The sequence below is a fragment of the Erpetoichthys calabaricus genome, chromosome 14 (genome assembly GCF_900747795.2).
Source record: "Erpetoichthys calabaricus chromosome 14, fErpCal1.3, whole genome shotgun sequence".
In the NCBI taxonomy this organism is placed as follows: Eukaryota; Metazoa; Chordata; class Cladistia; order Polypteriformes; family Polypteridae; genus Erpetoichthys; species Erpetoichthys calabaricus.
This window is the reverse complement of record NC_041407.2, coordinates 62,672,571-62,693,157: the sequence shown is the minus strand read 5'-3', so window position 1 is coordinate 62,693,157 and position 20,587 is coordinate 62,672,571. Positions and strand designations below refer to the sequence as shown.

At 39.5% G+C, this 20,587-nt stretch overlaps 1 protein-coding gene across 1 annotated transcript; it reads right to left on the bottom strand.

Moving 5' to 3' along the window:
• Positions 1–2,387: 2,387 nt before the first annotated feature.
• On the bottom strand, positions 2,388–4,733 carry LOC114665277 (potassium voltage-gated channel subfamily S member 3-like). Its single transcript, XM_028819745.2, has 2 exons — positions 4,641–4,733; positions 2,388–4,275 (listed from the first exon to the last, which is right to left on the bottom strand). The coding sequence occupies exon 2, from the start codon at positions 4,193–4,195 to the stop codon at positions 2,726–2,728; it is 1,470 nt and encodes a 489-aa protein (XP_028675578.1). The 5' UTR covers positions 4,196–4,275; positions 4,641–4,733; the 3' UTR covers positions 2,388–2,725.
• Between the last annotated feature and the right edge of the window lie 15,854 nt (positions 4,734–20,587).

Below are 20,587 nucleotides of genomic sequence, written 5' to 3'. Positions count from 1 at the left end.
TTGAATTAATCTTCCTCCTTCAAGATCCAGGAGGCCCCTCAAGTGGTCCTGTCCGTTATTTATAGACTTTCCTTCTGAGTCCTACTGAATTTCTGACCCAACCTCTTTACTTTGAGATTCCTAATTAAGAGGCTACAGGCTAATCACATTCAGTTTATTTCTTAAATACGTCTTTCTCTAATGAAAAACACCTCCTGTGCAACTATCCTTAGTATTTGGTTTTCATATTAGTTTAGTCATCTAACAGGTGCATACGAAGCAGATTATTATTATTAGTAGTAGTAGTATTAGTATTATTGTGGATCCTCATATATATAAACAATATTATGACTTGCAGGGGGCATCACACATCCCAAAACCAATACATGACTGTCCACAAAACAAGTCCCAGCTGCCTCACAGATCCATTGTCATGGACTTGAATGCCTCACTCAATCTCATTCTGCATTGATGTTGCACATCTTCCTTGTGCCTGCATTAGTTTTGCTCCAGATATTCTGTTTAACCTAGAAATGTTTGAGTTAGATTAATGTATATTGATAGTTTTATCTGTATATAATGTACATATTATAAATTTACTGTACCTGTGATTGTTAAATTGATTAAGCATTTTTGAGATTGTTACAGAATAAAATGAAATTTAGTTTGACACTGTATATTATGAATGCTTATTCCAACCACTCAGAAAATGTATTGTGTTATTTTGCAAAGCTACTGCATTATTTTTCCTAATTTTTCCTTCATATGTATGCTCTTTGATCAGTTCTTGCTACTTGATTTCACGCAATGCACATCCTTAATCTGTCCCTCATAAGCTGTCAAAGGACTTTAGGAGCACATGCATGCACGATGGTACCAACTATACCAGGCAATATCTTTGCAAAATAATGCAATAATCGCAAAATAATAGAATAATTATTGCAAAGTAACACTATACTGTCCCAAAATTATATAATACTTTTGCAAAATAACACTATTTTTTTTGAGCGGCATGAGTAAGTTCCTTAATGTACAGCATATACATGCACAAATTGAAATATTTTATCCTTAGTCATCCATTCCATTTTTTCTTGCTGATTTATTCAGTCTAGGACTACAGAGAGCCAAAGCTTCCCACAATAGCATTGGGAACAAAGCAGGACCCAACAGTGGGCAGAGTGCCAGTCATTCACAATGGCACTCACAAACCAGGTCAATCAGGAGAGCAAGCATAATCTACACAGGCAAAACTGGCATGGCTTTCAAACTAATTCAGTCTGTAACTGTGCTTTTGAGCTGCATTGAGGGATATTATTGGGCTTTTATCAAATTTTAGTTTGTGTTTTACTTTAACCATTTTAACTATACTTGTACAGTTGTATAGCATTCTTGACCTTATAAATAATATGCAAATTGAAGAAAAGTGGATAGATATAAAAGGCACTGCTTCAGTTTCTGTCTGCCTTCTGTGTGCATGCCTTCCCTTTTTTAGTGTAGGTAGCCACTAGGGAGGCTCTTTTTCTCTGACCATCCAAAAACAATATCAGATAACCGGAAGTAGTGAACGGCTGCGCCAGCTTGTATCTGAGTAAGAAAAAGGTTACTCTCGTGGCTGTACTGAAACAAGGAAACAAAGTGGTAAAGGCTATTCAGTCAAAAGTTGTGTGTGTCTGCTATCATTTCTTTTCTCAGTGGGGGATTAAGCTTAAGTGTATCCATTCTTAGATAATCGTCACTTCTTCAGACACCACTTTGATGGACTACTGTCTTATCCATTTGTAGTGTGGTTGATTTCCAAGACAATAAAATAAATATTGTTTTATACAAGTCAGTTAGTATGAACAGTCAATTTAACTATATATAGGACAATCTTTATACAAAACACCATCCCAAGCGGATTTATTCAGCACAGACCTGTTGTACAATTACAGTAGATAGATAGATAGATAGATAGATAGATAGATAGATAGATAGATAGATAGATAGATAGATAGATAGATAGATAGATAGATAGATAGATAGATAGATAGATAGATAGATAGATAGATAGATAGATAGATAGATAGATAGATGTTTAAGTAAATATTTGAGTAGAGCAATGATAGCAGTACATCTAAATTTTCTTTCAAAAGAATGTATTTGTCATTATATTTAATCAAGGAAGATCATACACACAATTTGCAAATCAGTGGCTACTTCCAAATAAGTTAATATAAAATTTCAATTTTCCAATCTAGCCTTTTTGAAAAGGTAGCTTCATACAAATAAAGTACAGAGCAACAATACTGCTTATTGATAAGGATCTCCACATAAGGGTGAAACAAGCAGCATCCATTCCTCCATTTCCGTTTCTTTTCCAGTGTCAGGCTGTGTGCAGCTGAATCTTATTCTGGCACTGTCAGTTCCAGGGCAGGAGCGACCGTGGATGAAATGTACAATTGTAGCTGATAGCTTCCTAAAGTAAGCCTGTTTAGTGTTCTTAGTATATACATGAGCGCAGTATTTCTATTCTAAAAGGAGCGGTATATCTCCGAGTCCACTCTGAATACAAGTCTGTTTTTTGGCTAGTGTTCATTGTACTAATGACTTGTTGGCAGACTATTCTTAAGCTCATCCAACAAGGATTTGAATTAACCATTGAGTTTCCATAAAAACTGATAATGCTAATACTGCTTCTAGCTTCGTGCCTTCAGACATTAAATTTAAGCTAGTTGTGCCTCGGCATGTTAAGGTGTCTTACAGCAGGCTAAGTTTGACACTCTTTGTTGTCAGCAGTATGGTCCCCATCATATACATGACAGTCTTTTTCTAATAATACAGGTTCTGCTTTTTCATATGCAGAGGGTTCCAGCCTGGCCCCATTGATCTTTGAAAGGAACTGCAGCCTTTTTACATATGCGTCCCTTAAATTCATATTAGGCACTGCAGTGAATTGCTTCTTAAGCTCCTGGCTCCACAAGGTTGCATCAATGGCCTTTTCCCTTCGATAATATTTAGAGAAGCGGTTAAATATCACTGTGACTGGCAAGGCCACCATCAGAAGGCCAAAGATTATGCAAAAACTGCCAATGATTTTACCAGCAATTGTTACAGGACATATGTCACCATAGCCGACTGTGGTCATACTGATTGTAGCCCACCACCAGCCGACAGGAATACTGGTCAAGCCAGCCTCCTCTTCTTCCTTTTCCACTGAGTACATCAGAGTTGCAAAGATAGCTATTCCCACAGTCAGAAAGACCACCAATAATCCCACCTCCTCAAAGCTGTGCCTGATTGTACAGCCTAAGGATTTCAGTCCATTTGAATGCCGAGCTAGCTTCAGGATTCTGAAGATCCGCATCAGCCGAAGAACTTGCACTATCCGTCCTATGTTTTCAAAGCTATTGTCATGCTGATTAAAATTCTCCACAATGAGAGTGGTGTAGAAAGGGCAAAATGAAATGAAATCAATGGTATTGAGGGGATTAAGAAAAAAGTTCTTCAGGTCTGGTGTCACTGACATGCGGGCAAGGTATTCACAAGTAAAGAATATAATGCAGCTGACCTCCACAATTTGGAGTGCCGGGTGCTCCTCTGTGTCTCTGTGGAATTCAGGCATACTGTTAACACACATTGTGAAGACAGAGATCATGATGACTGCCAGGGAAACAACTGTGAAGACTTTGGATGTGTAGGAATACTCCGGGTTCTCTAAAAGCAGCCAGACCCTTCTCCGGTATGTGCCGTACATCATGCTGTCAAACTTGCTGGCTTCTCTGTGGATGACAGAAACATCTTCCTTGGCAACCAGGCTGAGCTCATCACTGAGCAGACTTCCATCGGAATCACTGAGATTGGCCCACCTCATGTGGTACTTGTAACTGCAGCAGCTATGTATGCGGGCTTCACTGATACCCCAATATTCTGTCTCCTGGTAAAAGCACAGGGCACACATCCCTTCCATGGCATGAAGCTTTCCAGTATGGTAAAAGTTGAGAATGTACTTGAATAAACCTGGATTCCTGTCAAAATAAAATTCATTGTGTAGTGCATCGTAGTCATCACACATCTCTAGCTTGGCTTCCAGGGAGTCGCAGAGAATAAGTTTTCCCAGCCGTGTATGAGGATATTTTCGAATCAGCTGACAATCTAATCTTTTTTTCAGTCCTCCAATGTTCAGTTTTAACATGTCTTTTCCTGGCTCTGTTCTCTGATAAAACTGTCCAAAAACCATGATGGCTTATTTTTGTGATTTTTCCTAAGGTTGGACCTTTTTTTCCTTGAATATTTCAGGATGCCCTAAACTTCAAGCACCTGTAAAATTAATAAAGGCACCTTCATTTCCTTCAGGAAATGCAATTTCCTTGCATTCAACACAGCTGACTTTCTGAAATGAATCGTATAACATTTCACAGATACTAAACTAAAAAACTGAAATCTTTACATTTTATATCAAATTTCATTTGGTTTGCAATATTTGTAAATCTGTGCAAAAACTGGTGAGGAAGTGTAAAATCACTAGAAAAAGAGACAAGAAAATTTTTGAACTAAATCTAATCACAGCTAATCACAACTAACACATATGCATTAAAAGGAACTATATGTCTTTACGTTTTCTCTCTATTGTACAGGGATTTTAATATATGATACATCAATTTATTAATATGAATCGGACATACCTTTGTTTTAGTGGGCTTTGTCTCTAACAAGTTTCCCATTGATTCCCATCTGTGCTCCTTGATTTCAGCGCAGATCAGATTGCACAGCATCATTTCCCAGAATGGGCTTTTACATACTTTTTATCTTCTCCTTTGAGACCTTTCTAGCTATCGTGTCACATGACCAGCCTGTGATGTGTGATTCGCTGGGCACTTGAGAGCCAAGATAAAGAGCAACATCTTTTGTCAATGATTTCCCTTATGTGCACAGACCACACAACCTCATTTACTTTACAGAACCACTCAACATTTTTATACTACCGCAGACCTCCAATGTGTGCAATCTGTAATGTAGAGGTGTGGGATATGAAAATGTAGTTTATCTTTAAAGAATTTACATCATTGTGAGAAGCTGTCCAAAACTGGCATTGTACAGTGTTTTAAAACTTATAGTCTTGGCTGTATGGGTAGCGAGCCACCTCACAGTGTTTGGGCACTGCTTCAGTTTCTGTCTGCCTTCTGTGTGCATGTCTTCCCTTTCCTGTGTGTGTAGCCACTGGGGATGCTCTTTTTCTCTGACCATCCAAAACCAATATCAAATAACTGGAGTGACTGAACAGCGGCGTCAGCTTGTATCTACATAAGAAAAAGATTACTTGACCGCTGAAAAAGGAAAAGAAAGTGACAAAGGCTATTTGGTGAAAGCTCTATGTGTGTGTGTGTGTGTCCTTTCTTTTCTTTTTTTTAGTGAGGGATTAACCTAACTTTTTCCATGATCAGATAATTGGCAAGCTCAGATGTCACCGTTATGGACTAGTGTCATATCCACTTGTAATGCAATTTCTGAGGTGCTAAAATGAATATTGCTTTGTACAAGTCAGTTAGTATGAACAGTCAATTTAACTCAATATAGGATATTTTTAATAAAGAACACCATCCCAAGGAGATTTACTGCACAGAGATATTGTACAATTATACTGTATACATTTTCACCGGAGTCAGCCTAATTCCAGCCACTGAACCATACAGAATCACAGGCAAAGCTATGAATTTGATGCATTCTTTACAGTAGATAGATAGATAGATAGATAGATAGATAGATAGATAGATAGATAGATAGATAGATAGATAGATAGATAGATAGATAGATAGATAGATTGATTGATTGATTGATTGATTGATTGATTGATTACTGGTTGTAGTTGAAATTACAATGATATTGAAGCTACATATCTCTTTATTATAACAAAAAAATCTTGGCAGGAGACGAGATGTGATTTTCTCAGAGAGACACTTTCATGTCCCACGAGACAAGACTTTGTGCCAAGAGATTTAACTACACCCGGGGCCAGAAATAAAAGACTTCAAAAACGTTGGCGCGGTACACATGCAGAGCAGGTTAGAGATAATGGAACTACGAAAATTTCAAAAGTCTCAAACAAATGATAGTAAATGGAAATTATTATGTGGTGAAATAATGGAACAGCAAAAAGAGATCAAATATATTGTTCGGATTTAAACTTTAAGTCGGAGACTTGTAGATTGTCTCATTCATGTTACCATCAGGGAAAAGTAGTTTTCTTCCCAATGAAGAGGCATATCCGCGAGAATTAAAAGAGTTGTTGTTTGGTGAAAGTGAAATCCCGTAAGAGAAAATTTCAGGCCCCGCAAGATAAGAGCTTATGCAAAGAAATTTGGAAAAGTCCTGCCCACATAACCAAGCACACGGTTCAATCATTTCTCATTTGTGTGAATGCTATCGTCAGACATATTTCTTGCAAAGAGAGAGAAATGATATTCACTCACAGGCAGTTGCTGTATACATTGCATTGTCATGATGTAATTTCAAACACAGACTCAAAATTCAATGCGATACTGACGAAAAGGTAAAAGTGGAAAGAGATCGAATATATGGACATAGGTGATATGACAGAAGTATGTAAATATTGTTTGGCTTTAAACTTTAAGTCAGAGACTTGTAGATCGTCTAATTCGTGTTGCCATCTGGGAAAAGTAGTGTTTCTTCCCAATGCAGGCCTATCCGTGAGAATTAAAAGCTTTGTTGTTTGGTGAAAGTGAAATCCACAAACGCGGCAGCAGAGACGCAAAGCTGCTGGACCGTAGCGCAAGTGGAGGGCCCCCTAATAGTAATAGCAAAATAATGCATTTACAGTATAATTAACATGTATGGCAGGAAACCATTGACTATCCAGAAGCTATATGGAGAGTCTAGGGGCAGCTGATAAAAAGAACTTCTACAAGCACCCCTTGGAGCTTTGTCACAGAATTAGCCTTATGTTGAACATGCTCTGCAGGTTACCCAGTATTTTTATTTAATGATAATAGTGTTCCATTTATGGATTACTTTTCAAAGTGTGAAATTAAGTTCTCGTGTATCTCTTGTGTTTCGTGGTTACTCTGACATCACCACACCTGAGCCGTCTCTCTGGCTATTTGCGGTGGGTCAGAGTGAAGTAAGCTCAGGTTTGTCAGAGTTATTGTAAGTTTAGTTTAGTTTAGTTTGTTGAATTACTGCTGTGTTATTGCATTATTCTTGTGAATTCCATATTTGAGATTTGTTTATTTGGGATTGTCTTTCAAGCAACTCCTTTTTTGCTTCCATTTGAGTCTTTTGTGCGATTTTTCTATTTTTCCATTTTTTTCAGTGCTCACCACCAGTTAGTCTCACACATTGATTGATAAACTAAACAACATGAATTGAAATTCATTTATTAAATTTTGGACTTAGGACTTTAAGTCATTTGCAGATAGAGTACAAAACATTTTTTGAAAGGTTGTGCATAAATATAAAGGCTTCTCGAAGCTGTGTGTTTTTTGTTCACTATTTATATTAGCTCCAGGCACAACAATGTTCAATTAGCAAGTATGCTAATGACATTATAGTGATCAGAATCACTTTTATTCACCAGTACTTAATGCATAAAAAATTAACTTGATAGCTTTGGAGCTGCTTATAACAGAATATAACATCCCATACAAATAACATATGTTAAACTAAACATATTGTAAAGAACCAGCCAGGTTGAAGACCTTTTGCAGTGACTGTTGGGTCCGAATGAGGGAGGGCAGAGTACAGCGCGGAGGACTGACAGCGGGGATATGATTGACATGGAAAGGGGGGTGGTACCCGGGATGGAGGGAACGGGAGAAGGGTTGGGGCTTGTGGGGCTAGAAGGAAAGTATTGAGGGATTGCAAAGTCAGCGTTTCTCTTTTTCTGTTTTGCTTTTCTTTAATGGTGTCTCTCAGGACCACAACTATGACAGAACTATAGGAGATTGTAAATAGTTCAAAGTCAAAGACGTTCATTTTTTTTTTGCTGTTACAACCCTGTATTTTTTTTTTTTTTTACTGTTCCAGTAAACTGTTCTGTGTTCCTTAATTCGTCCGTCTGTTTTTTTATTTTTTTCGAACCTGACGTGGAGGTCACTACAATATTATACATATTTGAAGAATAATGCAATTATTAAGGAGAGGTAAAAATGATGTTAAATGATGCTAATTTATTTTTGAAGTGGACTGTTACTGAACCAAACCAAACAAAAATGGAGAATGTAACCATACTTTGAGTTCTGGCTTTGTGCAGTTGAACTAGGATGGGCTGGGAGATATTTCATTTCTTTAGCTGGCATAAAAAGTACATCTGTTGCTGAGCCTTCGTAGTAATGGAAGTGGTGTTAATGTCCCAGAGGCGAGTATTTGTGAGAGTTGTGCCTACAGATTTGAGGGATTTCACCATATTAACCATAGAACCATTCATTTATAGCGGAAGAGGGTGTAATTGCTGTTTGTGAAGTCGATTACTATTTCCACTGTCTTGGTGGTATTCAGTACCAAGTTATTGGTTGCGCACCAAGACAAAAGACAAGTCACTTTGTTTCTACAACATATGCTGTTGAATTTCCATTAGATAATTACTCCAATGATGGTGGTGTCATCGGCGATCTTAATGATTTTTACTGAAAGGTCAGTGGACTTACAGTCATTGGTTTACAAGGAATAGAGTAGGTGGTATAGTACATAGCCTTGAGGGGCACCTGTGCTGATACTGAGACAGTCTGAGAGGTGAGGGCCTATTCAAATGCACTGTTTCCTGTCCTTTGGATGGTAGCATTCAGTTCAGAAGATTAGTTAACAACAGTTCAGGGACAATGGTGTTAAATTCTGAACAAAAGCCTACAGACAGTATTCTAACTAAGTTCTTTTAAAATCCAAATGATCTAGTACAAAGCGAAGGTCCATGTTTATGGCATCGTCCACAGATCTATTTGTTCTATATTCAAACTTAAGTGAGTCAAGATGTGGAGCAGTAGAAGAGCTGAGATGGGTTACAAATATCTGTTCAGACATTTTCATTAGAACTGACACAAGTCCAATTGGCCTGTAATCACTGAGGCAGCTCATTTTATCTTTTTTTGGGAACTGGGACAATACCAGAAGATTTAAAGCAGTCTGGAACAATCCACTGTGCAAAAGGTTGGCTAAAGAAGTCTGTGAAGAGCAAGCTGCCTAGCACACTGTTTGAATGTTGCAGGTGAGACTGAATCAGGACTGCCAGACTTTCTGAAAAGATGAATACAGTGTTTAAAAAAGTTTTTGACCCCCATCCCTGTTTCTGCATAAATGATTGTCATAACCCATAAATTTAATCAGTTTGACTGCAAGTTGTTATTTTTAAATCACTTTTTACACAGCTGCCCAAAAATGAAAGAACGTTATAAACAATTAAAAAATTGAATTGTTAGACTGAAATCTCAACCTTCTTGCAAAACTGTTTAAGCTGTATCAGGTAAGTGACGGGAGTGGGAGTGAACAAAAATTTTAGTTCTCAGCACAGATGTTCGATGGTGTTAAGGTCAGGACTCTGACTGAGCCACACAGGAACATCACTTTTATCCATTTTAGGCCACCCCACTGCTGCTCTAGCAGAGTGCCTTGAGTTATTGTCCTGCTGAAAGTTGAAAATGTTTAATTTCCTGACAGAGGGGAGCAGGTTCACCTCCAGGATCAGTCTTTATTGTGCTGAATTCACCTTCCCCTCAATCTCATCCAGACTGCCGGTCCCTGCTGCTGAAAAGTATCCCCCAAAACATGATGTAGCTACCACCACCCTTTACAGAGGGTCTGGTGTCACGTGGCTAATGTGCAGTATGAGATTTATACCAAGCATATTGCTTAGCATTCAAACCAAACAGTTCCACTTTAGCCTCATCAGACCACAAACCTTTCTGCCACATATTTACAGTATCTTCCAAGTAACATGTTGCAAACTGTATATTCTTCCAAAATAGCACTTTTTGTGCAATGCCTTTAAGATTGTTGAGCCGTGAACATGCTCTCTAACCTCAGGCAAGGAGTTCTGCAACCCAGTTAGAGTTATGACTGGCATCACAGTATAAAATGTGCCATTCTTGTTTGGTGACTAAGTTTAGAGGAGCAGTGTAGCCTGACCTAGGCAGTATTGCTGTAATTTCAGGGGACACGAGGGGTGACGAGGCCTTTGAGACAAATTCAAGGTGCTGTGGGTTTTTGTTGTTCGTCTTTCCTGTTAAAATAAAGAGAGAAGTGTTAACACGTTGTCTTAGTTACCCGTCTTGTGGTTTCGTGCGACTCGTCGGGTCCTTTAGCTGCACCCTAATCGCTTGTGTGTGACACTCCTCATAATTCTGGGAGAAGACATAGAAATGGTAAGTTGATTTAAAGATGTCCTAACTTACATTGATAACAGTTAAATTGGAACATAAGAAAAAAAAATCTATTCTAAATGCAATCGAAGCATTGACAGGGCCACGTTAGTGGCCTAGTTAGAATCAACTATTGGGCAACCGATGTATTGCACAGACAGGGCCACGTTAGTGGCCTAGTTAGAATCAACTATTGGGCAACCGATGTATTGCACAGGGAGGCTATGAACTTGCAGTTGCCTTGGTCGCAGCACAAACCTGTGGTTGCCTCGGTTGCAGCATGAACCTGCAGTTGCCTCGGTAATGGACAAGCAACCCTCAACAGACACATCAACCGCATTTCAGCGTGCAGCACAATTGAGGATGGTCTCAAAGATCTTGCAATATGTAAACGTTTCAACAGGTTAAAATGTTTAAATGCTTAATAACTACAAAAAATATATTGATGTTAAATTTGAATTCCTTGGGGTAGAAGACACCAAAAAGGATATAAACGATTTCAAAACAGGCAACATAAGGTTGTAGAAAAAATTAAAAGAGAAAGCCAATTATAACAGAGTACACCCCAAAAGCAAACCCACTTTATAAACCAAACAAGGTTTTCAAGTAATGAGATAAAAAATGATTCTCTGGGTACTTTTGACTTTTTCCTACATTTCGAACATGTGAACTGTAATTGGTGACTTTAAACTGGCCTGGTGTGAGTGAAAGTGGGTGTGTGAGCTGTCCCATTGCCATGATTTGGGACATTTCTGTCATAATCAGGGCTGAATTTTGGGGTGATATAGCCTCGTCCTATAGTGGAAGCAATTTTGCGTAAAGTTGTTAGGGTCACATCCCACGTTTCTAGGGGAATGGTCTCTGGGTATGTGACTTTGACAGCAGATGGGATAAAAGGTTAGCAGTTGCGCTGAGCTTTATTCGATCTGCAGATAAATCCTTCAAAACCCTTATAGAAATTCTCTTTGTGATTGACTTTTGCATTTTGCCCTGTTTTTGACTTCTTGCCTGAATTTTGACTGTGATTCTTGCCTCTTTTCTATGTTTTGGTTGCTTAATTTTATTTCTTTTGTTTTGCCTTTGGCACACATCTTCTGGTTAAACTCAAAAAATAAATGATCTGGTTTTCTGGCTGTTGGTTTGACACCGACCTGCTTTATGTATAATTATTGTGACCAACCTGCCCAACACCCTACCACACCACCTACTGTATTACCTTAACAGTGTCTGTTATACGAGGTGAAACACAAAAATAACCAGATTGGTAAAAAAAAAATATATTTATGGATAAATTATAGCATTCTAAACATTGTCACCTTCTATATACTCCCCCTTCCGATCTCTACACCGCTCCATACGTATTTTCCATTGATTGAAACAGTGCTGGAAGTCTTCTTGCTTGAGGCTCTTCAACAGGCTTTTTTTTGTCTTCACTTCATCCATTGAAGAAAAATGTGTTCCCTTCAGGTCACTTTTGATTTTCGGGAACAAGTAAAAATCACAGGAAGCTAAACTAGGCAAACAGGAAGGATGATCGAGGACAGGAATGTTTTTGTCAGTCAAAAACTGCTTTACGGAAAAAGCTGTATGATCATTTCGATCAATCTGATTCACCGTTTTGATGTTTTCATCCGTCCAAGATGAGTGTGGGTGACCTGAACATTGAACATCTTCCACATTTTCTTGCCCTTCTTTAAAACGTTTGTGCCACTCAAAAACTTGTGTGCGAGACAAACTGTTACCACTGTACACTGTTTTTTTATAATTTCTTAAGTTTCATTGGCCGTTTTGTTCAATTTCATGAGAAATTTGATGTTGATTTGCTGTTCGATTTTTTCACACAACTTTATAGCAGCAACTCATGTAGCGATTGTTGTGCAAATACTGACTGGGCTATTGTCAGCATATACCTAGCAGGTCAGCAGTTTGAGAGGGCATGTAGGAGGGGATATAGTTCTATGATTCACGTCCGGCCGACCTCCAGACGGTTTTCCAGGAAAGCCCCAAGCACAGTCCGGTTATTTTTGTGTTTCACCTCATATTTCTTACAATGGGGAAAAAAATCACTGAACAAGAGAGGAATACAGTCAAGATGCCAGATATTGGGTGTTCCTGCAGATCAGAGTCCCACCAAGGGGAGGAAGAACTGGTCAAGGTGTGAAGTCTTTCACTACAGGATGCAAGAAGCTACTGAAATGAAAATGTACAGGACAATTAGTATTTTTTATAGTGACGGATCAGAGCCAGAGGTATGAGCCAACGCTGGCTTAAATATACCGTGGGACTGCCATATTCCTACTTCATTGAAAGTAAGAGTAAAATCCTACACTTGGCTGTCTAAGTGCAGACTCAAACATGAATTTGACGATGGCTGGACATATCACTCAAGTCCCGACAACCTTCCCCACTATTCATGGATGTTGCCTGATTCCCATGACCCATGGGGAAGTAATAATGGTGACTAGAGCACAGGCCTTGGGATCGTAAATCAAACACCAGGAAAACCACAAAGAGAGAAGGCGATGATGAGTATCTCTTCCATCTCTTTTAGGGTCAAAAGTGAGTTCAGCAGATAATTAATAGAGGTGGAAGAGACTGGTTGTACAGGTGGCCATCCAAACTCAAACTTATAGAACCCTTTGCTATGTGTAATGGAGCATGCGCAAGAAGAGAGCTTATTGGCATACCTGCAGTGGGCAGATGTAAAAACCCAAGCCCTGCACGTCAATTGCTGGACCAGCTGAAACAACAGTTGAATATCCAAGAATTGAACAAACTGCTACAATTCCGGGAACAGCCTTACAGGAAATTGAAGAAACAGCATGAGTTCCGTTGCAGGCGTTGGAAGGCTGCATATGATGAAATGGATCGGTTCGTTATCCACACTAGATTTGGCTGTACAAGTCAGTGAGTTTTGTACAGTACAGCAGAAAGGAACACAGTACCATGAAGTCCATGATATATGTGAGGGGCACCGAATAGCACTTGTTCCAACAGTGTTACCAAATCTAAACAGAGGCTTTTCCACATGACTGTAGTGCCAAAATATATGGAGCAAACAGATGAGCTACACAAAATATATGGAGCAAACAGATGTGCTATCCCTTCAGCTTCTATATGCGCAGGGCAAGACGGCCAATGCCAGAAATTTGGTGTTACAATTGCCATAGCCTGGGGCATGGTTGGAGATACTGCCCATACAAAGCATACGGGGGGTTGGCCGGAAGCGTAATGATTTTATTTGTTCTGTTTCGGGACAGGACGGCACTATTAGGACCGAGATATTTGTTTGAATGATTGGAACACTTGCTGGGCTGGTCACCTCGCCCTACTATGCTCAGCTCAGTAAGGGCAATATGATGGTCACCAGGCATGGGCTGACAGTTGAAGACCAATTGTACAGACTATTTCCTCCCCCGACACAATAGGTGTCAGTCTTCCTGAACTACAGTGCCTGCATGAATACCCGTGGGGCAGGCTGGGCATTGTAGTCCAGTAGAACAGCCCTGCATTTTTCCATGGGTGCCGCCATGGGGAGCTGCAGGGACAATTCATTAATCACTTTAAGGAACCTTGGCCTAACCCGGAAGTACCTTCTACCTGTAATAGGGTCATACTCTTGGGTTTGCCCTAAAAGAAGTTGCCGAACTTCACACAGGAGTGCTAGAGGTGGGTGGATGAGGACAAAGCTTACCTGGAGGAGTAAAAGAGGAGGAAAAGAGAAAAAAAAGACATAGAAAATAAGAGGAATTGTGCTTATGCAGTATTTGTGCATCACTTTTAGAGGTATTTGTAGAAATAAATCATAATTTGAATTGATACTTGTGTTGGAGGGTTTGGTGGCATTCCAACTGAGGAAACAAACTGAGACCATTACAATGAATTAGCAGTTTGGCATTCACCGTTTTGCTGACTCAAACAGAGACTTTCTCTTTTTTACAAGGTAAGATGTCCAGCGGACTCATGTTATTAAGTATTAAGCTTACATACATATTCACCTGTCCCTGAATAAAGTTTAATGACTAATTATTGAAATTCTGTTTTCTTAAAGAAGCCTAATATAATCATATATTTGTTCCATGTAGGTTCATAGTAGACATAAGTTTTTAATTCATCAGGATCTTACCTTTGTAATTGTGGATGCAGCTTGAAACATAGTGTGAAGCCCGTCTCGTTTATAGCTCCCAAAGTTTGGAACAATGTTTGAATAATGTGACTTACATCATTTGCCATAAGTCTGGGCACATCTTGAAGTGATCCAGTAAAAAACACCATAGCTAGTCCACTTTAATATCGGTGGTCACGAGTGGTGTCAGGATTGCCTTTGGGCAATATCTTTTTGCCCCTTTTTGTTCTATTGAGCCTGTTCTTGCCTTTTTTCTTATTTTGATTAATGCATTCTTTGTAAAGATCCTTAGTCTGCCTATTACAAGCCTGAAGTTTTTAATTTTTTTTTTTCTTTCTTATGAGGGATTTTGTTAAGTTATTGGAACAATTTGGAGTGGGGATTAAGCCAGTAAAGTCTGTCTTGTGGTAGCCTCACCCCTTTATAGCTATAGATCCAGCTTCAGTTCACAACAATAGTCAACTAGAAGAACTTTATTATAATCAAGAACTTGTTAGAATGTTCTAGTTACAGAAATGGATTTACAGAAGGGATTCTATGGGTTATTGTATACAGTATTTTATTGGACTCATTCTTGTAAAACAATAATAAAAAGAGTAGCTATTGCACCCTGCAACTTGCTGGCTGTCTGTCTCTGGTGTTAAAATTTTCTTATCCAGTTGGACCTTTTTTTCATTTGAACACAATTTCAGAACAAAACACTCATCAATCATCCTGTGTTCTGGTTTTAGCAGAGACTCTTATTTTTATGCCTTGTGCCATGGAACTCAGGAAGTTAACTCAGCATTAGAAGTTGAGAGAAATACATCATTTTTTTCTTGAATGCTTAGTTGTTTTGTCCTTGCATGGCCTCTTCTGAGGCATGAGTGTATGAGATTTTAAGGATACCAATAAATTGCAAGATAAAAGAACCTCATTTACTGGATGTGTGCCCCCTGAAAAATGCTGAGCTTTGTTCTACTGTTTCATGTATTTATTTTATAGTCGACTGTCATTTCAGTATTGTACATCATAAAATAATCAATAAAGAGATCAATTTTTATTTCTACAAAAAGCATGCCTTTCCCCTGAAGAACTCTTTTGTCTTTTAAGTAAAATGCCACAGATTGATCTCTGAATAAATAAATTAGTAGATGATATAAAGAACAGACATGGTGTTTTGAGAGCCTCAATCTATTCCTGACTAGATGAAATACTGCTGAATTCTTCATAAGACACCTTGACCTCTCACACTGGTTGGTGTCCTTGGGGGTGTCATTTCCACAAAACCAGCATTTGTTCCAGTGGTTGTTGCCTTCAGATGGCCTGTTATGCTCTGACTGCCAGTGCAATTCTTCCTCTCACTGTGTATTAGAGGTTTCTCTCATCCTTACTTTTTTTCTGAGACACTCTGGTGATGCACTTGTTAGTCAGAGGCCTCCACATGGTCCAAAATAACAGATTATAAAAAATTAAATTTGAATCTCTTTTAATGTACAGCAGTCTTCTTATAGTCACAGCATTCAAGTGGACAGTGACCTTACTAATCCAAGCTTTCAAGTATTTAGAAAATGTATGCTGGTACCTGTGCACTATGAAATGGTGATAATGTACATTTGAAGAACAGACAGTTATGTAGACTTGTCAAAAAACAATCAAACACATAAAATCCACAGCTTTTTGCATCTCATAATATCACTCCTTGCACAGTAGAACATTAGAGCATTAGAACAGTTTGACAAGAACAGGCCATTAAGCCCAACAAAGCTCACCAGTCCTATCCACTTAATTTTTTCTAAAATAACATCAAGTTTATCTTTGAAAGCCCCTAAAGCCCTATTGTCTACCACACTACTTGGTAGCTTATTCCATGTGTCTGTGGTTCTCTGTGTAAAGAAAAACTTCCTAATGTTTGTGCGAAATTTACCTTTAGTAAATTTCCAACTGTGTCCCTGTGTTGTTGATGAACTCATTGTAAAGTAACAGTTTCTATCCACAGTATTAATTCCCTTTATAATATTAAGCACTTAAATCATGTCTCCTCTTAATCTTCTTTTGCTTAAATTGAAAAGGCTCAACTCTTTTAATTTTTCCTGATAATTCATATCCTGTAGCCCTGGAACGAACCTAGTCGCTCTTCTCTGGACTTTTTCTAGCACTGCTGTGTCCTTTTTGTAGCCTGGAGACCAAAACTGCACGTAGTACACCATTGGGAGGCCTCACCAGTGCATTATAAACTTGAGCAGAACCTCCTTGGACTTGCATTCCACACATTGTGCTATATAACCTCACATTCTGTTAGTCTTCTTCTTCTATCTGGAAGTTTGTAGTGTCAAGTTCACTATGACTCCTAAATTCTTCTCATAATGTGTACTTTCAATTTTAAGGCCTCCCATTGTTTATTCAAACGTAAAATTTTTACTTCCTACATGCAATACTTTGTGGCATCCAGGGACCCCAAAAGAGCTACACTTCCAGACTCCAGCTTACCGTTAGAGGAAAAGGCACTTTCAAGAAGACTTTAGTGTTTTAGACCCTTACCTGTTTCATTCTCTTATGACTTTGGCACATATGTTTGGAGTGTTGGGTTATGTTCTTGTGTCTCCCAAAACAAGACTCCTATTTGCCTCTTTCAATTTGATTGTCTTTCCAATTTAGTGCCATCCCCACCTTCTTTTAATGAGTAAGACCATAACATCTAAATGACATTCATCACTTCAAAAATGTATTATATGGAGAGGAGTGTCTATTTAATTAAAAGCCTGCACCAGCCTATATTTTATAATGTTCACAGGTATGGGGCATGCCCCACTCCAGACTCTAAATCACCAAACAAAGACTTAAACCCCTTTGGTCGTTATATTGCCTACCTGAGGATAATTAATCTCTACTACACATGGAAGGATGGTTATAATTATAACAATATATACTCAGCAGTTTTTAAGCAATAATGTCAAAATGGATGACAAAACACTACCTTCTAGTTTTTGTTTTTTCAGCTGCTGGAATACTGCAGTTTACCCTGGAGTTCAATATCTATCTATCTATCTATCTATCTATCTATCTATCTATCTATCTATCTATCTATCTATCTATCTATCTATCTATCTATCTATCTATCTATCTATCTATCTATCTATCTATCTATCTATCTATCACAATTTACATACAGTACCTATACACTGTGGGGTAATGGGTTCTTAAACATCATGGTGTTAACACATTTCTGTGAAAATGTTATGTAGTCATCTTCAAACCCACTTTGTAAAATTCAGGGTCATGGGTAGACAGAGCCTGCTCAAACGGAAACTTACACGACTCAACACAACCCTGCAGAGCACAATGACACATACATCCACTCCCACGCATGCCACACTGGTGTAGAGTCACCAAATATAGCACTAACATTTACTGCATAATATTGACCATCTTTATTTTTATCATATTGTATTATTCAAGTACAAGGGGGCTCCGCTCCCTGCTCGCTTCGCTTGCCTACCCCCGGTGTTGGGTAACCCGAAATACATTGATGAATGTATGAGATATATTGGAGAGTAAAGGTGTAGATGACGAACAAAGGACGTATATTCATTAATCCTAATGAATGTTCACTAATAGTGGACTCTTTACAGAAAGCGTTGTCAGCTAATTGACGGAATTGTTTAGCGGCCGTCTGTCGTTCCTTTCTTTGCCGTTTATCTATTGACTCCACTGTTTGAGAGGCGCGTTGTAGGCGCCAACGTTCATTAGTCGAGCACTGTCGTTTTGAACCCGTGCCTGCTTTGCTTCCGCGGTTTGAGACGCGCGTTGTAGGCGTCTACGTTCATTGTATCTGTCCATGCGGGCTCGTGTTTGTAGCTCCGCTAGTCGAGCTGTTTGGTTTTGGAGCCGAGACAGTTTTGCTTCCGCGGTTTCAGACGCGCGTTGTAGGCGCCAACATGTATTGTTTTTGTCCATGAGGGCTCGTTTTTGTAGCTCCGTTAGTGGAGCTGTATAGTTTTGGAGCCGTGATCGTGACTCCATTAGTTCTCCGTTGTTTACCGTTAGTAATATGAATAATTGCACTTACTGTTAATATGGAGCGTTTTCTGTGGTTGTACTGTTAATATTGCATCACTGTAATGTGATTCACTTATGCTGTATAGTTTGGACGTGCGAGGATGACGTACGTTCAATACAGAGCGTTCGTTTATTCTTATTACAGTTTGGACGTGTGAGGATGATGTACGTTTAAAACGGAGCGTTCGTTTATTCTTATTACGTGTTGTAGGTGCCTTCGGCTTTCGTACTAACTCGCGCCTTCCGTACTATGATGCTGTGTATGGTGGACCTTTGTATACTCCGTACTTTTTCCCGTTTCACTCTGGGGCGGGGGGCTGAATCCTCTTTTTTGTGTGGCTGTGTCGTTACCTATGGGCGTGTTGCCTCATTTCTTATTTACATTAGTTGAGCTCCTATGTTTTTGAGCCGTGATGCGTTGTAGCCACTTATTTACGTTAGTTGAGCTAATACTATACTTCCGGTGCCGTGTGTGTCTTTCATGTGGTAGTCGTTGTAGGTGCATGCGCCCTCCGTACTATCTCGGGTTTGACTACGCTGTGTTTTGTGGACGTTTGGGGACGCCGTACTCTCTCCGGTTTGATTGTGGGGCGGGACGCCGAAGCCTGTTGTGTTTGTTTTGTCTGTGAGTACTCATATTATTGTATTACTGTAATGTGATGATTCACATATGCTGTGGAGTCCGTATCTCTGGGGCTTCTGTACCATCTCGGGGGTCTGCCTGCGGTGTGTTGGACGCGCGTTGTAGGCGCCCGCAACTTCCGTACTATGTCGGGTTTGACTATGCTGTGTAGTGTGGACGGTTAGGGTTCCATATTGTCTGTGCTCATTGCTTTATTTCGTATTTCCGTTAGTTGAGCTGTCGGCGCCTGCGCACTATGTCTCCTGCGTCCATGGGCATGCCATGTACCTGCGTCCATATCCGGTTTATTCTCGGTTAGTAATATGGATATAAACTAATTTCACAGATACAGTACTACAAAAAGAGTATTTACCTAATCTAATTTCTAAAATAATATTAGATTCGATATTAGGGGACTTAGAAGTAGCAGTGCTGCCTCACAGCTCCAGAATCCTGGGATCAAACTCCAGTCCAGTTATTGTCTATGTGGAATATGCAGAATTCTCCTACAACTGTGTCAGGTTTTCCACCAGATACTTCATTTTTTCCTCTCACTCCCTGAATTCATATTTTAAGTTTGTGTAACTTGCAGTGCATTTTCATCCTTTTCTTTGCAAGTTCCTGCCATGCACATGCCAATTCTGTTAGGATTGGTTCTGGCCAATGTGACCCTGAACTGCATTAAGGGGATCTGATAATAAAAGGGGGCGGCACGGTGGCACAGTGGTAGCGCTGCTGCCTCGCAGTTAGGAGACCCGGGTTCGCTTCCCGGGTCCTCCCTGCGTGGAGTTTGCATGTTCTCCCCGTGTCTGCGTGGGTTTCCTCCGGGCACTCCGGTTTCCTCCGTCCAAATCCAAAGACATGCAGGTTAGGTGGACTGGAGATTCTAAATTGGCCCTAGTGTGTGCTTGGTGTGTTCGGATTCAGCGGGTTGGAAAATGGATGGATGGATGGATAATAAAAGGATGGACAGTAAAGTTATATAATATCCAATGCAGTATCTTAAAAAGTAAATGGCGCCCTTGAGTTCAGTTGTTACTCTCTCTTCAGTAGTAATAAATGCAAGTTACTTTTTTTTAGCTTAAAATTAGTCACAAAACAATGCTGTGGAGAAAGTGTTGTCTGCTCCACCAAGCAGAGCTGCTTCCATTCAGAAAATGGGGTGTGCTTCAGGACCAACTACTTTGAGTCTCGACTTCAGTGCTACTTTTCTTACTCTTCTGCCCAGGGATTTGTTCCTGCCTTGTGCCCTGTGCTGGCTGGGATTGGATCCAGCAGACTCCCTGACCCTGTGTTACGATATAGTGGGTTGGACGATGACTTACTGAGTGCTCCAGTATCACCCTACTGTGTGGAACCACTACTGTACACTTCAACTAATGAAAAGCTGGCCTGATATTCTACTGATGAATCAAGTGATACAGAATGGATAACTGTTCACGTCCTAAGGGAGCAAACCATCCCCAAGCCAAGCCAACA